At 34.8% G+C, this 17,525-nt stretch overlaps 1 protein-coding gene across 1 annotated transcript in view; it reads right to left on the minus strand.

The window, feature by feature from the left end:
• Positions 1 to 17,525, minus strand: part of LOC107558460 (serine/threonine-protein kinase D3-like) — a 96,078-nt gene that overhangs the window by 8,360 nt on the left and 70,193 nt on the right. The window contains exons 3-9 of the mRNA XM_016242124.1: positions 14,499 to 14,656; positions 12,424 to 12,616; positions 12,257 to 12,328; positions 11,982 to 12,165; positions 9,334 to 9,457; positions 8,610 to 8,687; positions 4,436 to 4,727 (exon numbers count right to left, since the gene is read on the minus strand). Of these exons, the coding sequence (XP_016097610.1) occupies positions 4,436 to 4,727; positions 8,610 to 8,687; positions 9,334 to 9,457; positions 11,982 to 12,165; positions 12,257 to 12,328; positions 12,424 to 12,616; positions 14,499 to 14,656 (1,101 nt within the window). The remainder of the gene's footprint in view (positions 1 to 4,435; positions 4,728 to 8,609; positions 8,688 to 9,333; positions 9,458 to 11,981; positions 12,166 to 12,256; positions 12,329 to 12,423; positions 12,617 to 14,498; positions 14,657 to 17,525) is intronic.

Raw genomic sequence — 17,525 nt, forward strand, 5'->3', positions numbered from 1 at the left:
GTGACATACTGACATACTGAAGCAGAGCATGATCCCCTCCCTTCGGAAACTGGGCTGCAGGGCAGTATTCCAACAGCCCCCACCAAGACATAAAGAACCCAGCGTTATGTAAACAGTGGATACAGTTCCCGGGGCAGCAATGGAGTTTTACAAGTGTGTTTGATGACAAACGTTTTATAAACTAGGCCCAGTTCGACGCTGAATTTGCACATCATTTGATACTGAAAGATGGAGCGGTCCCAGCTATAAAAGATCCCAGTCATGATTCAGAACTGCAGATGTTAAGTGAAACGGCATCAAATGTCTGTTTTGTTGGTATTCGGCGCCCAAGTGCTCGTCACTCTTTAGCTCCGCCCACGGCGCGCCTCCAGGAACTCAGCTTTTTCCGGAGAGAATCGTAAAGCTGTATCTTTCTTTTATCAATATGATAAAACTAAAGACTTTTTGGAGATATGAAGGATTCAGTACTACTCTATAGGTAGTCAAGATTAACATGAGATTGGGTGAAACTCTGTGTGTTATGCCGCCTTTAACGTTTTACTGCAGAAGCCGAGAAGCGCCCTTGTTGTTTTTGAACAGAAGCTGATAAGTCAATTTTAGCGAATCAGCGCGCTGTATTCAGGTCAGGTGACAAGGCTACTTTCACTTTGAAAAGACGTGCTAGCTGAGAGTAGTTTCAACAAAGCTGACTAAAAGTGATCGAGGATGGATAATTTAGATGAACTTGATGAATCTGTGATATCTTCTTCAGGGCGAAAAAGGAAAATAAAAGCTGAAATGTTTTCACAGAAGTTTGCAAAAGCAGCGTGTTACAATGATGAGGGAAAAGCTCTGTGTATTGCGTGTAATCACATCCATACAGTTTATGATCACAACAACAACGTTTGTCAGGCATCTACATTGTCATCGGAGGAGATTACAAAATATATATATATATATATATATATATATATATAATTAAATTTTTTAAATTGGTGTCCCATCCAAAACTTGCAACAAATTGTGTTATCATGAGGCTGGTCATTTAGCAATTTGATTGCAGAAACATATTTTCCACAGCCCTATTCCTGTTCCTGTGCAAAATGTGAGAATAATTCAAACATATCATATCTGAAATATATAATAAATTGTAAATCACTCTGAAAATGACAAGCGTGAGCTACATAGTAATTCTTTGAGCACTTTGTGCTCTTTCTGTTTATTTTTTGGGTTGGATTTGTCTACAGACGAGCCCTTAATTAAGTATGTCACTCATCTCTGGGCTGAAATCTCCTCCGAATACTGAATCAAAAGTGTGTTCGTTTCATAACTAAACAGCTTTCATTAATCCAGACCTGTCAAACCTTTTTAATCTTCTGTCTCTCAACACAATTAAATAGAGGTGCATCAGGATATTAAATACTTAAGCTCAGTCATTTACTCTCCAGAATAGAGCTGCAAATCTGCCTGAAAGTCACTATTCACGGCTGTCTCAGTTTGTACCATTGCTTCATCAATGACTGCTTGTTTGGACATTTTAAACTTCCAACTTCATTCTGTTTCAATGATTTATCACACACATGCTGATCCATACATCCAAACATAATTCGAGACCATGCTGTTGACTTACATCTGCAGTTTGTGCAGTATTTTGAATATTGTGTGTTGCTCATTTTCTTTAGACATGCTTTTATGTTTATGCTTTGTAAAGTGGAGGACTGGCTAAAACCATTGCATAGAGTCAAATTATTATTATTTTCAGTAGTAGTAACTTGGCAAATTTTATGTCATGACAGGTCATGTGTCTTTTTAATAAAAACAAAAAGAAAAAAAAAAGATTTTCATTAAAAAAAAGAAGTGCACTTTTTATAGTCTTTTTGGATAATTGTACATTTTTAATAGCATGTAGTGCTAAATGTAACTATTATACTACTGTTCTAAATTTTGAGGTTGGTAAAATGTTTCTGAAAGAAGTCTCACCAAGGCTGCATTTATTTGATCAAAAATACAGTAAAACTGGTAATACTGTGTATTATTATTATTACAGCTTAAAATAATTGTTTTCTATTTGAATACATTTTCAAATTTAATTTAGTCCTCTGATGCAACGCTGAATGACAGCATTCATTTAAAATAGTCACTTTACTGTCACATTCGATCAATTTAATGCATCTTGGCTGAATAAAACTATTTATATCTTTAAAAAACATACTGACCCCAACTTTTGGCACAACATGATGTAAACAAATAATGCTTCATACACTATCGTTCATGACGCAATATTATGTCAGACATATTTGCATTACACCGGCTCGTCACCAGTAGTGTTATATAGCATATTTTATGTTTACCTGCGAATACAATTATCTTACCTGTTGTTAACAGGATGCTCCAGTGTTTAACTAATCACCTGTCTAAATGAAAAGTGCGCATCATTGATCATTGTTCTCGCTAAAAATATTTTCTCGTACCATATGCATCTATAGCACTCCTCGCTGTCATTCAAACAGGAAAAGTGATTGAGCGCATCCATTATGTCTAAGACCCTGTCCACACGGAGACGCGTTTAGCTGTATACGCATACATTTTGTATCGTATAGGCATTTCGTCCACATGGATCTGGCGTTTTGGGAGAGTGAAACCGATATTTTTTGAAACCGGGTCCCAGAGTGGATAAATCTGAAAACGTCACTCTTGCGTTTTCATGTGGACAGCGAATCCATATATTTTCTGAAACGATGACATCATCAGCCCACGTCTCGCCCCTAGTCAGACACAACAAAACAAAAACATGAACAAACACTGCATGATTGTCTTTTTTATTAACTAACATTAACACAGATTAATAAATGTATTGTTCCATGTTCGTTTGTAGACCGCGCTCAAGGTTTATGCACATAGTCCAAGTCTTCTCCGTTTTTAGCGCATCTCTGTGGCAGAATTACAGCGCCACATACTGGTCTGGCATGTATACTACATCGTTTTGTGTCGGTTTCGTGGTTTCGTGTGGACGCAGATATTTCTTGAGACGAGGGGGAAAAAAAGGAAAAAAACTCTGGCTTCGTGTGGACGTAGCCTAAATTAAAGGGGTCATATGATGCGATTTCAATTTTTCCTCTCTCTTTTGAGTGTTTGCTGTGTTTCGTTGTGAAAGCGAAACTACTTTGTTTGGTCTTCCAAAAGAGGACACGACTACAAATCAGTGGTTAAGTTGTATTTACAACACTGTTCCAGAACAGTTCAACCCAAATATTCAGATGTGTGCAGCACATTTTATGGAGGATTGTTTCCTGATCCTGGGAGAGTAGACTGCAATGCCGGCTGTTCTGACTCACAGACTGTAAGTAGGTTTTTTGTATTTAAAGAGTTTTTATATTTTATATATTTAAAGCGAGTTTTTTGGGCAGTGTAGAGTAGGGCTTGTTGTTTGTAATTTCTCCGATCACAAATGCAGACATGGTTTTATGTTTACGCGGCGCAATGCAACGCAACACGTAAAAAGTACAAGTCATCATAATCCATAATTATGTCCCCACTGGATAAAACGAATGCCTCGTTTATAATGGGTTTTCATGTTTTTGAATCCTCGCTCCGGCCTGACAGGGCATCATCACAATGTGGTAAGGGGCGTAACATTTCCGTCACATGCTTGAGGTATTCGGCCAATCACAACGCACTGGATAGCTGGCCAATCACAGCACACCTCGCTTTTTCAGACCGATGAGCTTTGTAAAAATGTATGCGTTTCAGAAAGGCGGGGCATAGAGGAGAAACAATAATGTACAGTATGTGGAAAATAATGTTTTTTTTTAACCTTAAAAACTTTTAAGGTTAACCTTTAACCTTAACCTTTTTGTAATTTCAGTGCTTATCTCCATGAATGAGAGTGGAATATTTAATTGCAAATGCATATCGAAATGAAAACAGTTTCAAATCGTTTACTTCATTACTTTTCTCACTCCAAATGAGTTCATATGCATGGTCTAGTACGGTGCGTATATATTTATGCCAAGTATATTTTTTTATAAATCTGGATATGTGCATGGAAAACTGCTTACGCATATTTTTATGCCATTTTGTGCGTACGCAACATTTATAAATGAGACCCTTGGTCTTTTCATACGGCTTGAAACAATCACTGTAAACACATTTTTTTTTTATTATTGTAAAGAAAACTAAATTTGAAAAAGAATATACTAGTTCACTACTTCAAAATTTCATGTTTCTTTGTAATTATTTGTGAAATTTACTAGCAATTCCTGAGTGAAAACAGTTTCAAAGTAAACTTTTTTCAATAATCATATGGACTACTGTTTTTTTTTTTTTTTTATAATTTACCAATTGTATGTAAAACAGCAGTATGTACATTCTGTTAAATATCTCCTTTTATGCTTCATGGATAAAAATGAAGATTCACTTCACATGTTTTTAAAAGAGTTCTGATTTTGCTACTCACTGTGATCTTTACTCTGTCCCGCAGCAGCGCCCACGCTGGGCTGTGGTGTTACTGGAACGGGCATCAGGGCCTGGCGGATGGCCCTCTCCCAGCCCTTGGCCACCTCCAGCCCCACGCCACCGGCAGCCAGCGCAGGGTTGTGGATGTGGAGGTGGGGGCCGCCGGTGTTCTCCCCTACGTAGTACACCATGGTGGCGGTGATGACCTCGAAGCAGTGTGGATTGCCCCCCAGGGCTAAACTACTGAAGTCACGCGCAACCTCCACCTGCAAGATCTCTGACAGGGGAATCTCCTGTGGGTCAGACAATGAGTCAGAAATTTAGACGCTGACTCAGTGACAGCTAGATAAGATCGTTTAACCAATTAAACAACCCCGCATTTGCTCTTTGGGTCTGGAAATGAGTCATTCAATTAATCCACGTGATGTTGAATTAAAACGTCCAGTCCAGTTGAAAATTCACCTCACGGAGTTCATCAACTCTATGGTGTCAAAGTGACCAGGATCTCACTGATGAGAAGTAAAGGACAGTCGCTTTCCAAGTCCATGTGGTTCCTCCAGGTTCAACGAGATACTCTCAAATGTTCCTTATCACACATATCAAAAATAGCACTGTCTGCGAATGCAGCCCAAGCTTGCAGTCTAGGGTTAAGCTTCAATCTTCACTGACGATGCAAAGCCTAATGTGCCAAGTCTGATTATGACAGTCTCTTAAGAGTCCACCTTCTGCCCAGCCCCCGAACTTGCTCTCAGATGAGACAGGAAAAACAGTAGCTGTGGCCAATCAGCGCTCTGAATATGAGATGAAGTGCTTGTGGTTTGGTGGGTGAATCATGTGACCCAACCCTATGAAGAGCTCCATGATTACAGGGCAGCACTCGTGTGCATACGTGTATGAGTGTGTAGGCAAGTCTTACGCTAGCCACCGATACATTATGTAGGAGGTGGTCATACTTAAGGGGGTGGGCTGTGGTTATCCTGAGAAAGGCCTGGAACCCCCTTACCCAAAAACCAAAAGTACAGGGCTTCTATCTTCAAAAGAGAACACTATGATTTCCAAATGTGCAAATCTGACTGGTTCTGTGAAGTTATAGATGAAAATCAAACACACGATCATGTCTTACACTATACTTTAAGTATAAAGCATTGGTTGCTTTGGGAATCATATACTTTACTCATTGTGCTGAGAAATGTGTTTTTCTTATTGACTACCGCACAACTGATTTGATTGAGAAAAATTGAGAACTTTACAATAAAGCGAAGGACAGAAATGGAGATGGATTTTTAGTAACAAACTGTCATTCTTTAGAATTATGCAGTGCTTAAGTAATAGTGAATCTAACAAAGCCAAATAAGCTTCAAAATTTCAAAGGAGTATCGGTTTTAGAATTTAAGATCCAAGCGGAGCGCCAAGCTGATAATAAAGTGGTGTGTAAAACAGTCTTAAACACACCCTGAAGTCTCACCCAGGGTGGTGAGGTTTCCTGACTTTAGTTTTACAGCTGGGAACACTGGAGCTGCTACATAAACATTCACAGAAACACACAAGTTCTTAAAAAAAACAAAATGAGCATTATGGCAATATGACCTTCACATCCCCAGATGTGTGAACGTTACTGAAGATATAACCATGGCTCATTTTCCAGTGGGAGCCAAAATACATACACTACCATTCAAAAGTTTGAGGTCGGTATGATTTTTTTTCTCTAGTGCCCACCAAGTCTCTACTGCCCACCAAGGCTGTGTACATTTAATAAAAAATAAGGTAAAAACAGTAATATTGTAAAATATTACTACAATTTAAAAGAACTGTTTTCTATTTGAAAATATTTTACAAATCTAATTTTTTCCTTAGATGCAAAGCTGAATTTTCAGCATCCTTACTCCAGTCCTCAGTGTCACAGAAAGTTTGGACATACTCTATATTAAGTGTCTAAACTACTATGTACAAGCATTTCAATTAATCTTTTGATACATGTGTGTATACATGTATTAATCACTTAAAAATGTAATTTTAAATGGTTGTGCACATATTTTAAGCTGTCCACTTATATTACAACATAAAATGTAAATGTACATAAACATACTCTGAGCACACATGTGCTCAAAATTATTCATACCCTTGGTAAAGATTAAAGAAGGCTGTAAAATAAGTCTGCATTGTTAATCCATTTGATCTTTCATTCAAAAATTAAAAAAGAAACAAAAAAATCGACCCTTAAATTGTAAAACAAGTGAAAGTGGGGGAAATGTCATTGTGAAATCATTATTTTTCGCAAATAACAATGTCCACAATTATTGGTACCTAATTCTTATGGGTATTTCCATTTTTTAGCACACCAGGGTGACTAGGAACATGAAATTATCCAGCCTTGGCTTCCCGTTTCACAGGAATATAAACATGAGTGGAACACAAAGGCCAGTTTCCCTTAATCATTGATCACAATCAGTAAAATCAAAGAATATATTTCTGATGTGCAGCAAAAGATTGTCGAACTTCACAAATTAGAATACGGCTGTAAGAAAAGAGCTAAAGCATTGAAAATTCCCATTTCCACCATCAGGGCAATAATTAAGAATTTCCAATCAACAGAAAATGTTACAAATCTGCATGGAAGAGGACGTGGGTCTATTTTGTGTTAAAGCAAGGCGAGGAGGATCATTTGAGTGGCCAAAGTCTACATATCTTGTTCAGATAGATGGCGTCATGGATTCTATCAAATACCGACTGATAAAAAATTAAAAACTGACTGTCCACACTAGAAATCTTATAATAGGCCATGGTTGGATCTTCCAACAGGACAATGATCCACAAACAATCAAAACAAAAATGGGTAACTGAGAACAAAACCAAGTTTCTGCCATGGCTGTCCCAGTCCTCTGAGCTGAACCCAAAAGAAAATGAGTAGAATGACCTGAAGAAAAGCAGCATCAACATGGAGCTAGGAATCTGAAGGATCTGGAGAGATTCTGGACGAAGGAATGGTCTTTGTTCTCTTGTCAGATGTTCTCTAAACTCTTCAGGCGTTATAGGAGAAGACTCAGAGCTGTTATCTTGGCAAATAGAGGTTGCAAAAAGTATTGAATAAAAGGGTATGATTAATTGTGACCAACGTGTATCAGAAAAAAAAACATTTCATAATGAGATTTCCATCCCATTTTAAATTATTTTTCTCCAATGAAAGGTTAGGTTTTTGTAAATTTTTTAAATAAAATATATATATTTTTAATTATCACAGCCTTTTTTGATCATATTTACCAAGGGTATGAATAATTTTTGAGCACAACAGTATATATACATATACATATATATCGCGATTAATCGCATCCAAAATAAAAGTTTTTGTTTACATAATATATGTGTGTATACTGTGTATATTTATTATGTATATATAAATACACACACATGCAAGTATATATTTAAGAAAAATATGTTATGTTTATATATTAAATATATTTATGTATAATATAAAATCTAAGAATATAAATATATAAATGTATATACATGTAAATATTTTCAATATATACTGTATGTGTGTGTGTATGTGTATATATATATATATATTCATTAAATCATTAGATCATTAAAATGATCTGCCACCAAATTTGCTGTACCGCTATGAGCAAACCTGTACAAACACATACTGTATGTGTTTGATACAACACAGAAATATAGTGATGCTATTCCAAGTCCAGAATAAAATGATTCTATTTTTCAATACAGTAATACAGTTGCATTACCCATATAACTACACAGTGCATTTGATACACTTCCTGCCTCTTACTGAATGGCTTTTAGCTCAAGCTGAAGCAGAGGAGGAGGGGTATTCTGTGGTACTTGCCAGACACCTCAGCAGTGAATTTGAGAGGGGAAAATACTACTGCCTTTAGCTGTGTGAAATGCTCTAGATGAGCAATGAATTATAATGTTTTGACATTACAAAGATCAAAGGTGGACTGCAGCATAATCAGTTTCGTTAGAAGTATATGAGCAATATTATGATTTCTGGGGTTATTCTAACGGTTGTTCTTGATGACATTAAAATATACACATGAATGTCTTTTTTTTTCATCAACAGAGAATATCACTTAAACATGAACCTCAACAATTGTTTTAGTAAATATAAGTAGAATGCTTATAACAGAAAATAGAAGTAGAATACTTATAATACCTACTTTGTAATATTTGGCTCCCGCGTCATTCTGAAACAGAGTCAGACTCTTGCTGTCCAGTCTCCAGTAGTGTCTCTTTCTCTGAGGACAAAACAGGTTTGACTAATTTCAAAACTCAGGAAAGTTGTGAGAAAACACACATTGATATAAAGGGCATTTAATGCAAATTAATTATGATGCCATCAAGATGTATAAGAGGTCTTAGTGTAAGGTTTAGGCTACTTATTATATGAAACTGCATTTTGTCTTCCAGAAATAGAAGATCGTGCAGGTTTGAAATTTCACAAAAATGTTACATCGGATTATATAATTTAATAAATCATAGCCATTATTTATCTGTCTTAAGAGTAACTGCATTGAAACAATAGCGCTAAACATCAGTATTCAACTACATATTTATTTTGCAACAACAAAAATGACTTAAAATGACACAAAGAGAGCTCTGGGAAACTGTATTTGAAACCAGTTTGTGACATAAACTGTCCAAACAAACCAATTCACTAAAATGAATCAGCAAAAATGAAGCAATTTTGTCACACTACACCACAAAAAAAAAAAGAAGCTTTTTAATGGAAAAGTTACCATATACTATCATGAAAGTAGCAGTTGTAGCGAGTAATTCTACATCATTTTAATACAGTTATGCCCTTAGCAGATGCTTTCTTATCAAAGTGCATAAACCGTGAAGATAAATAAACAAACGTTTGAATATGAAATAAAATCTCACAAGATTGTCTCGACTGGTGTAGTGCACCATCCATCCTTCTTTGACCACAGTGGAGCTCCTCCTCTTGGTGTGTTTGACAGATTGGACCACACGCATCAGGGGGATATTGGTGCTGGTAGAGGGGCTTAAAGAAGATATGAGACATGGCAGTGATTGATAGTGCTGATGTGGATCACTGATCAAAAAAAATTTAACTCTGAAGGTTTGACTCACCCAAAAATGAAAATTCTGTCATCTTTTACTCACCCTCAAGTTACTCCCAACATGTACAGTATGACTTTCTAACCAAACCAAACCAAAGTTGTTGGTCCCCACTGACTTCCACAGTATGATGAACTACTATGTTAGTAAAACCAGAAACTGGTTGGTTACCCACATTCTTCTAAATATCTTCTTTTGTCTTCAGCAAAAGAAAGAAACTCATAGGTTTGTAAAAACTTGAGAGTGAGTAAATTATGACAATTTTCATTTTTGGGTGAACTATCCCTTTGTGTCTAAAAATATTTTACATTTAGCATATTTTACATGCTTTTATCCAAAGTGACTTACAGATGAAGACAATATAAACAAATCGAAACAACAAAAAAGCAACAATATACAAATGCTGTGACAAGTCTCGATTAGTCTAATGCAGTACACATAGGATTTGTTTTATAATAAATAAAAATAACGAAGAGTACACACAATAGAAGACAGAGCTAGTGTTAGAAGTTATTATATCTTTATAATAAACAAAAAGAAAACAAGTAGATAGAACAGAAAAGGAAAACAAAATGCTAGTGTTAGAGGGTCATTTTTTTAAATACATAAATAGAAAACAAGTATATAGAATAGAAATAGAAGTTTTTTAATAAACAAAAGAAAAGTAGATAGTATAGAAACAGAATAGAGAGTGCTAGTGTTAGAGGGTCAAGTTTTTTTAATAAATAAAAAATAGATAGAATAGAAATAGAATATAGATTGCTAGGGTTTGAAGGTCAAGTTTTTAAATAAATAAACAAGATAGAATAGAATTAGAATTGAGTGCAAGTGTTAGAGGGTTGTTTTTAATATATAAATTGAAAACAAGTAGATAGAATAGAAATAAAAATAGAGATTTAGTGTTAGAGGGTCAAGATTTTATTTTAATAAATAAAATGAAAAGTAGACAGAATAGAAATACAATAGAGAGTGCTAGTGTTAGAGGGTCAAGGTTTTTAATAAATAAAAAAGAAAACAAGTAGATAGAATAGAAAAAGAATAGAAAATGCTAGTGTTAGAGGGTTGTGTTTTTTAAATAAATAAAAAGAAAAGTAGATAGTATAGAAATAGAACAGAGTGCTAGTGTTAGTGGGTCAAGTTTTTTAATAAATAAAAATAGATAGAATAGAAATAGAATAGAGAGTGTTCATGTTAGAAGGTCAAGTTTTTTTAATAAATAAAAAGAAAAGTAGATAGAATAGAAATAGAATAGAGAGTTCAAGTTTTAGAGGGTGAAGCTTTTTTAATAAATAAAAATAAAAGTAGATAGAATATAAATAGAATATAGATTGCTAGTGTTAGAGGGTCAAGTTTTTTAATAAATAAAAAGAAAAGTAGATATAATAGAAATAGAATAGAGTGCAAGTGTTAGAGGGTTGTTTTTAATACATAAATAGAAAACACGCAGATAGAATAGAAATAAAATAGAGAGTTAGTGTTAGAGGGTCAAGATTTTTTAATAAATAAAAGGAAAAGTAGACAGAATAGAAATACAATAGAGAGTGCTAGTGTTAGAGGATCACGTTTTTTAATAAATAAAAAGAAAACAAGCACATAGAATAGAAATAGAATAGAGAGTTCAAGTTTTAGAGGGTCAAGCTTTTTAATAAATAAAAATAAAAGTAGATAGAATATAAATAGAATAGAGAGTGTTAGCGTTAGAGGGTCAAGTTTTTTTAATAAATAAAAAGAAAACAAGCACATAGAATAGAAATAGAATAGAGAGTTCAAGTTTTAGAGGGTCAAGCTTTTTTAATAAATAAAAAGAAAAGTAGACAGAATAGAAATACAATAGAGAGTGCTAGTGTTAGGTCAAGTTTTTTAATAAATAAAAAGAAAACAAGCAGATAGAATAGAAATAGAATAGAGAGTTCAAGTTTTAGAGGGTCAAGCTTTTTTAATAAATAAAAAGAAAAGTAGATAGAATATAAATAGAATAGAGAGTGTTAGCGTTAGAGGGTCAAGTTTTTTTAATAAATAAAAAGTAAACAAGTAGATAGAACAGAAATAGAATAGAGAGTGCAAGTGTTAGAGGGTCAAGTTTTTTAATAAATAACAAGAAGAACAGATACAATAGAAACAGGATAGAGAGTGCAAATGTTAGAGAGTCAAGATTTTTTAATAAATAAAAAGAAAACAAGTAGATGAAATAGAAATAGAATAGAGAGTGCTAGTGTTAGATGGAAGAAATCTGTTTTTAGTCATTTCAGCTGCTCGGATCGAGTTGGGCAGGCCATTCCACCAGCAGGGAACAGTTAAGGTAAAAGTCAGTGGAAGTAATTTTGTGGTTTCACTTGCAGAACGCAAGCTTCTGGAGGGCACATACATCTGAAGTAGTAAATTTAGGTAAAGGGGTGCAGAGCCAGTGGTTGTTTTGTAGGCATTTTATAATTATCCAGAGCATATACCTGATGGTCTTCACAGGTTCTTCATCCTTCTCACGGTCCATGAAGGGGGAGTCCATAAAGAAGATCTTGTCTTCTGGAGTAGTAGGTTCCTCTGAATCGTCCAGACCACGACTGCTATCGCTGTTCACATCACTGCTGTCTACGTCCATCGTGGTATCAGAGTCAGGACCTGGGCTGGCCGGCTCTGAAAGAAACATACAGTAAACCTACGTAACGATGTTTCTATTAGTAAGTTTTTCATTTTAGTTGGATGTGGCTGAAAACCATGACCATACCTCCATTGAAGACTCCAAGACAGTCTTTCGGTACCTTTGAAGCACATCGCTTGTGGCAATTGAATTTACAGTCTGGTGAAGAAAACACCTCATGATTACTTTTTTTATACATTTGTGTAGAATTATTTTCTATATTGGAAAGCGTAAAGGAAGATGGCGATACTCACCTTTGCACTGCATGCCCTGGCGGAAAAGCCCTTTGAGCAGCCGTTTGCAGTACTGACAGATGGTGGGGCGGGTGTAGGTGTGAATGACAAAAGTGTGAGGGACCTTCACCCGCCCCAGCACCATCTTCTCCATCCAGATTGGCCGACCGCTCCATGACGGTATCCGCTTACCTGGCTCCTGATGGGGGCGCTGCTGCAGTGGAAAACAATGTAACAAAAAAGTGACTACAGCATGCATACTGCAGACCACAGAGATAGTATGAGCAGTATGACAAGTAAGATTTTGTTTTAAATTAATACTTTTAGGATCCATTTAACTAACAAGTGACTGTAAAGATTTTTATAGCTAGAACATTTTCCATTTCAAATAAATGCTGTTAAAAATATCATGGTTTTTACAAAAACATTAAGCAGCTCAACTGATTTCAACACTGATAATAATAAAAAAATATTTCTTTAGCAGCAAATCAATATATTAGAATGTGACACTGAAGACTGGTGTAATGATGCTGAATATTCAGCTTTTCATCACAGGAATCAATTACATTTAACAATATATTCAAATAGAAAAGTGTAATTATGAAAAGTTTAATTATATTTCACATTGTTATTATTATTATTATTAATAATAATAATACACAAATAAATGCAGTTGATGAACATAAGATACTTCTTTCAATTAAAAGAAATCTTACTGATCCCAAACCATTAAACGTTAGTGCTTTCATAGTAGATGTACATGCAAGAATACACAATACAGCAGCCATCTATATCGATCTATATGAATGTAACACAGAGGAAATTATCTTTAATGATTCAGTTTTTCACAGCACACATTACTTTACTGTATTCTGAAATGACAGCTCAGAGTTCAAATAAAAGCTGCTCAACCACAGAGGATTTCACACAGACCCTGACCTCGACAAATTATTGATCTGACCTTTGTATAGGGGTCAAAAACAAAAGAACTTGCTTTCCTTTCTTATGTTATACTGAGCTCATGTGGAGAGCATTTCATTAGGTCTAAAAAGCTGTTCAGATGTAAAGAGCTAAGTTTGTGATATTTCACAACATTTTAAATGCAACTGCATGGTTTGGCAGGGACAGCAAATACAATGTCAGGCCTCGAGAGGAGTTTATTTGAAATAAAATAAGCATAACATACAAGCAAAGGCAGAGTGTCCAAGAGAGATATTGTTTGTGAGACAACTAAAAGGACACCATGTACTTGCCATGTTTGGGTTTGGACTGATATGAAGTGACCGCTCTAAAACAAAGCATATCTTTCAAGCCATTTTGTTAAATATAAACTATAAATTAATAACAAGTGAAGCTTAAAAAGTATTTGGATATTTATGTCACATCCAAAGAGTATGCAACTCCACTGCTTTATACTAGACCTCAAATTATACTAGACGATATGTGAGCCTGGACCATAAAACCAGTCATAAGGGTAATTTTTTAGATCTGAAAGCTGAATAAATTAGCTTTCCATTGATGCATGGTTTGGTAGGATAGGACAATATTTGGCTGAGATACAACTATTTGAAAATCTGGAATCTGAGGTTGCAAAAAAAAAAATCTAAATACTGAAAAAATCGCCTTTGAAGTTGTCCAAATGATGTTTTTAGCAATGCATATGAATAATCAAAAATTAAGTTTTGATATATTTACGGTAGGAAATTTACTAAATATCTTCATGGAACATGATCGTTACTTAATATCCTAATGATTTTTAGCATAAAAGAAAAATCAATCATTTTGATCCATACAATGTATTGTTGGCTATTGCTGCAAATATACCCCAGCGACTTAAGACTGCTTTTGTGCTCCAGGGTCACATATAATCTCAGATCTAACTTAACCATTTTGGTTGATATTCTTAAATAAATACTTTGGTTAAAATTTGGTATACTTTTAAAAAGCTTAATGAAATGAACGTATGAAATCAGTTTACACAGGTAAGCGAACAGAATAATCACAGGTGCAGTTATACAAACAATGAAAGATCTACTGTCATATCATTTAAAACCTGTAAATAAATAATGCAAACGTTGAATAAAATCATTCCTTACCTCTTCCAGGCTCACGACAGCATGCTCTGCTGGAGCAGGACGAGGAACAGACAGTGACGGGCCGGGCAGAGACACATTAGAAAGACGTCTTTTCCTTACACCGCTACAGTTGTTAGGGATCTTAAAGGCGCATCGTTTGTGATAGTTCAGGCCACATCCTAAAAATCCACAAAGAACGCTTTAGTGCTCAGGATTAGTGTCAGAAGAAAAAAGCCTTGGATTTGGTGTAAAGCAAGATCAGAATTTTATTAGAGATAAGGTAAATGGTCAAGAAGATAAAAATCAAGCATACTGTTTAAGGACTGAAGATAAGATGATACACAGATGAACACAAGGCGAATGCCATCAAAAGTTTTACTCCTAAACTCCAGCAGAGGGCTCCCCCTTCTTTATTCAGACTCGCAGACATATGGGCAATAAAGCATGTTTAGATACCTACTCAAAAACCAAATGAATCTCCTGAGGACTGGGTGGGGATTTTTTTTTACTTTTCTAAATCACATTCACAAGAGTTTAAAGCGTAAAGTGCTTTAGCATGCCTCTCTATATGAACAGCTTGCATCCATCAGTGTGGCTTCTTACAACTGGAGCCCATAATCTTCATGCAGCTTTTGAATGCCACATCCAGTGCTTGGCAGAAACACTGGGTTCCATTCAAACAGCCCCTGATTTCAACTTCAAAGACGAACTGACGGCAGCTCTGACACATCGTGCCGCATGTCTGAATCCATCGCCTCCAGTCAGACTCGATCACGGATCTTTAAAGCAGTCTCAGACTCACTCGGAACCACAACAATACCTTGATTCAGATTCATTTACAAAGTGCTCTTTTTGCCGTTGTTGTTTTAGCCAGTCAGTACTTCATTATGTAATTTTAATTTACTATACTTCAGTTTTACTGAAATGGCAATATACTGTAAAAAAAATGGTGAAAAGTTTGAAAGAATTCAATTTCAAACGTTTTAAGACTCTTTTTCTGCTCTCCAAGACTGCATTTATTCAAGTAAACTTACAGTAATACTGTGAAATATGATTACAATTTAAAATACTTGGTTTCGTATAAATACATTTTAAAATGTAATTGATTCCTGTGATCAAAGCTGAATTTTCAACATCAATACTTCAGTCTTCAGTGTCACATGATTCAGATGTCAATGACTGCTTAAAAAACATTATTATTATTATCAATGTTGAAAAAAGTGCTTAATGCTTAATATTTTTGTGGAAACCATGTTACATTATCATTCAAAAGTTTGGGCGAAGATAAAAAAAATATATGTTTTTATTCAAAAAGGATGCATTAAATTGATCGAAAGTGACAGCCAAGTCATTTATAATGTTACAAAAGATTTAGATTTCATGTAAATGCGGTTCTTTTTACCTTTCAATTCATCATAGAATCCTGAAAAAAAAAAAGGTTTCATGATTTCCACAAACATATTAAGCAGGAAAATCTGTTTTCAACACTGATAATAAGGACCATACTGTACTTAAGAAGTCTTTTATTCTCACTAATGCTGCATGTATTTGATCAAAAATAAAGTGAAAACAGTAATATTGTGAAATGTTATTATAATATTTTCATTGTATTATATTTTCAAAATTAATTTCATTCTATGACTGCAGAAATCATTCTGATATGATTAATGCAGGACTTGGTGCTTAATTCCTATTGATATTCAGTTACTAAAAAAGAAAATAAAAAACTGAATTATTCCAAACTTTTGACTGGTAGTTTAAATGTTTTATATTATGCATGTATCTTTTTAACTGTTATGTAACTCGTGGTCCTGATACATACTAGAATCAAACTGTTATTTATTTGCTTACTTGCTTACTTAATTTTGCCAAAGCAAGTGAATTAACAAAATAAGACATTATAGTATGTTATAAATATTAAAAATAATGCAAACTTTTTAACGCACAAAAAGGGCCATGAACATATACACCCAGCAATCACAATTGTTGAGATTGTGAAGATTCTCATGCACAGCTGACAGAAAAACAGAAAAGTGTACTGTTGACAAAAATGGTGCTATATAGCACTAAAAGCGGTTATTTGGCTTGTAATCATAGGGGAACCACTTTGAGTGCTATTTAGCACTTATTTTTACAGGTGATATATAGCACTTTCGTCAAATGGTGCTATGTAGAATCATAAGAGGTGCCATATAGCACTTTTTCTCAACAATGGTGCAGCAATCATAACTCATCCATGGCTCCCAGCATGCATTGCGACATGAATAAATTATGCAGCTGCATTGTCTTAGTATTTTCTTTTATTCTTACTATTTGCTTACTATTGTGACTTTTTACTGCCCTGTTTTGTGATGTTCAAAAATCATATCAAAATTATCAGAATATTTTGTCACCATTGCTGAGATTCACATGCTGATTCTTCATGTCTATGAGTGACAGAATTGAAACCTCTTTATAACCCATAATTCTAAAAGTGCTTTATACAATTTTCTCACATCGTCATGTTGTATCATAGAACTGCAATAATATAAAACTCACAAAAGCACTACAGATTTTGATCAAATGCACCCAGAGACTCAGACGCATGAAATGATTTTACCATAAGTTCCTTGTCATCCCATATGTGCTTTATAAACACTATTATAACAGCCAAAGAGAAACTTATTTTAACTTAAAATTAAAGTCAAGGGTCAAGAGGCAACTAAAGCAAACACTATTCACCAAAACGGTAAGTTGAAAAAAAAAAAAAACATCTAAACCTTAATTCTCAATAAAGAACTTCTGTTTTAGATACTCTATAATAAAGTCTAACTGGTTAGTAATGTGTGAAGTTGGTTTTGCTGTTTGTGGAGAGGTCCTTTTTTTCTGAGGTCAAAGGTCTCATGTGGGGGCCCTGGAATATTTCAATATGAGGGGCAAAAAAAAAATTACATCTTCAAGAAATAGACTTTATTTTAATGTTGTTTTAACCCTTTCCCCAACTAAACTAAGAGACTAAGAGAGAGTTAAAGAACCTTTAAAGAACTATACAGGGGCTTACAGGTTTTA

This window comes from Sinocyclocheilus grahami, unplaced genomic scaffold, assembly GCF_001515645.1.
Source record: "Sinocyclocheilus grahami isolate Dianchi unplaced genomic scaffold, SAMN03320097.WGS_v1.1 scaffold646.1, whole genome shotgun sequence".
NCBI classification, from domain to species: domain Eukaryota; kingdom Metazoa; phylum Chordata; class Actinopteri; order Cypriniformes; family Cyprinidae; genus Sinocyclocheilus; species Sinocyclocheilus grahami.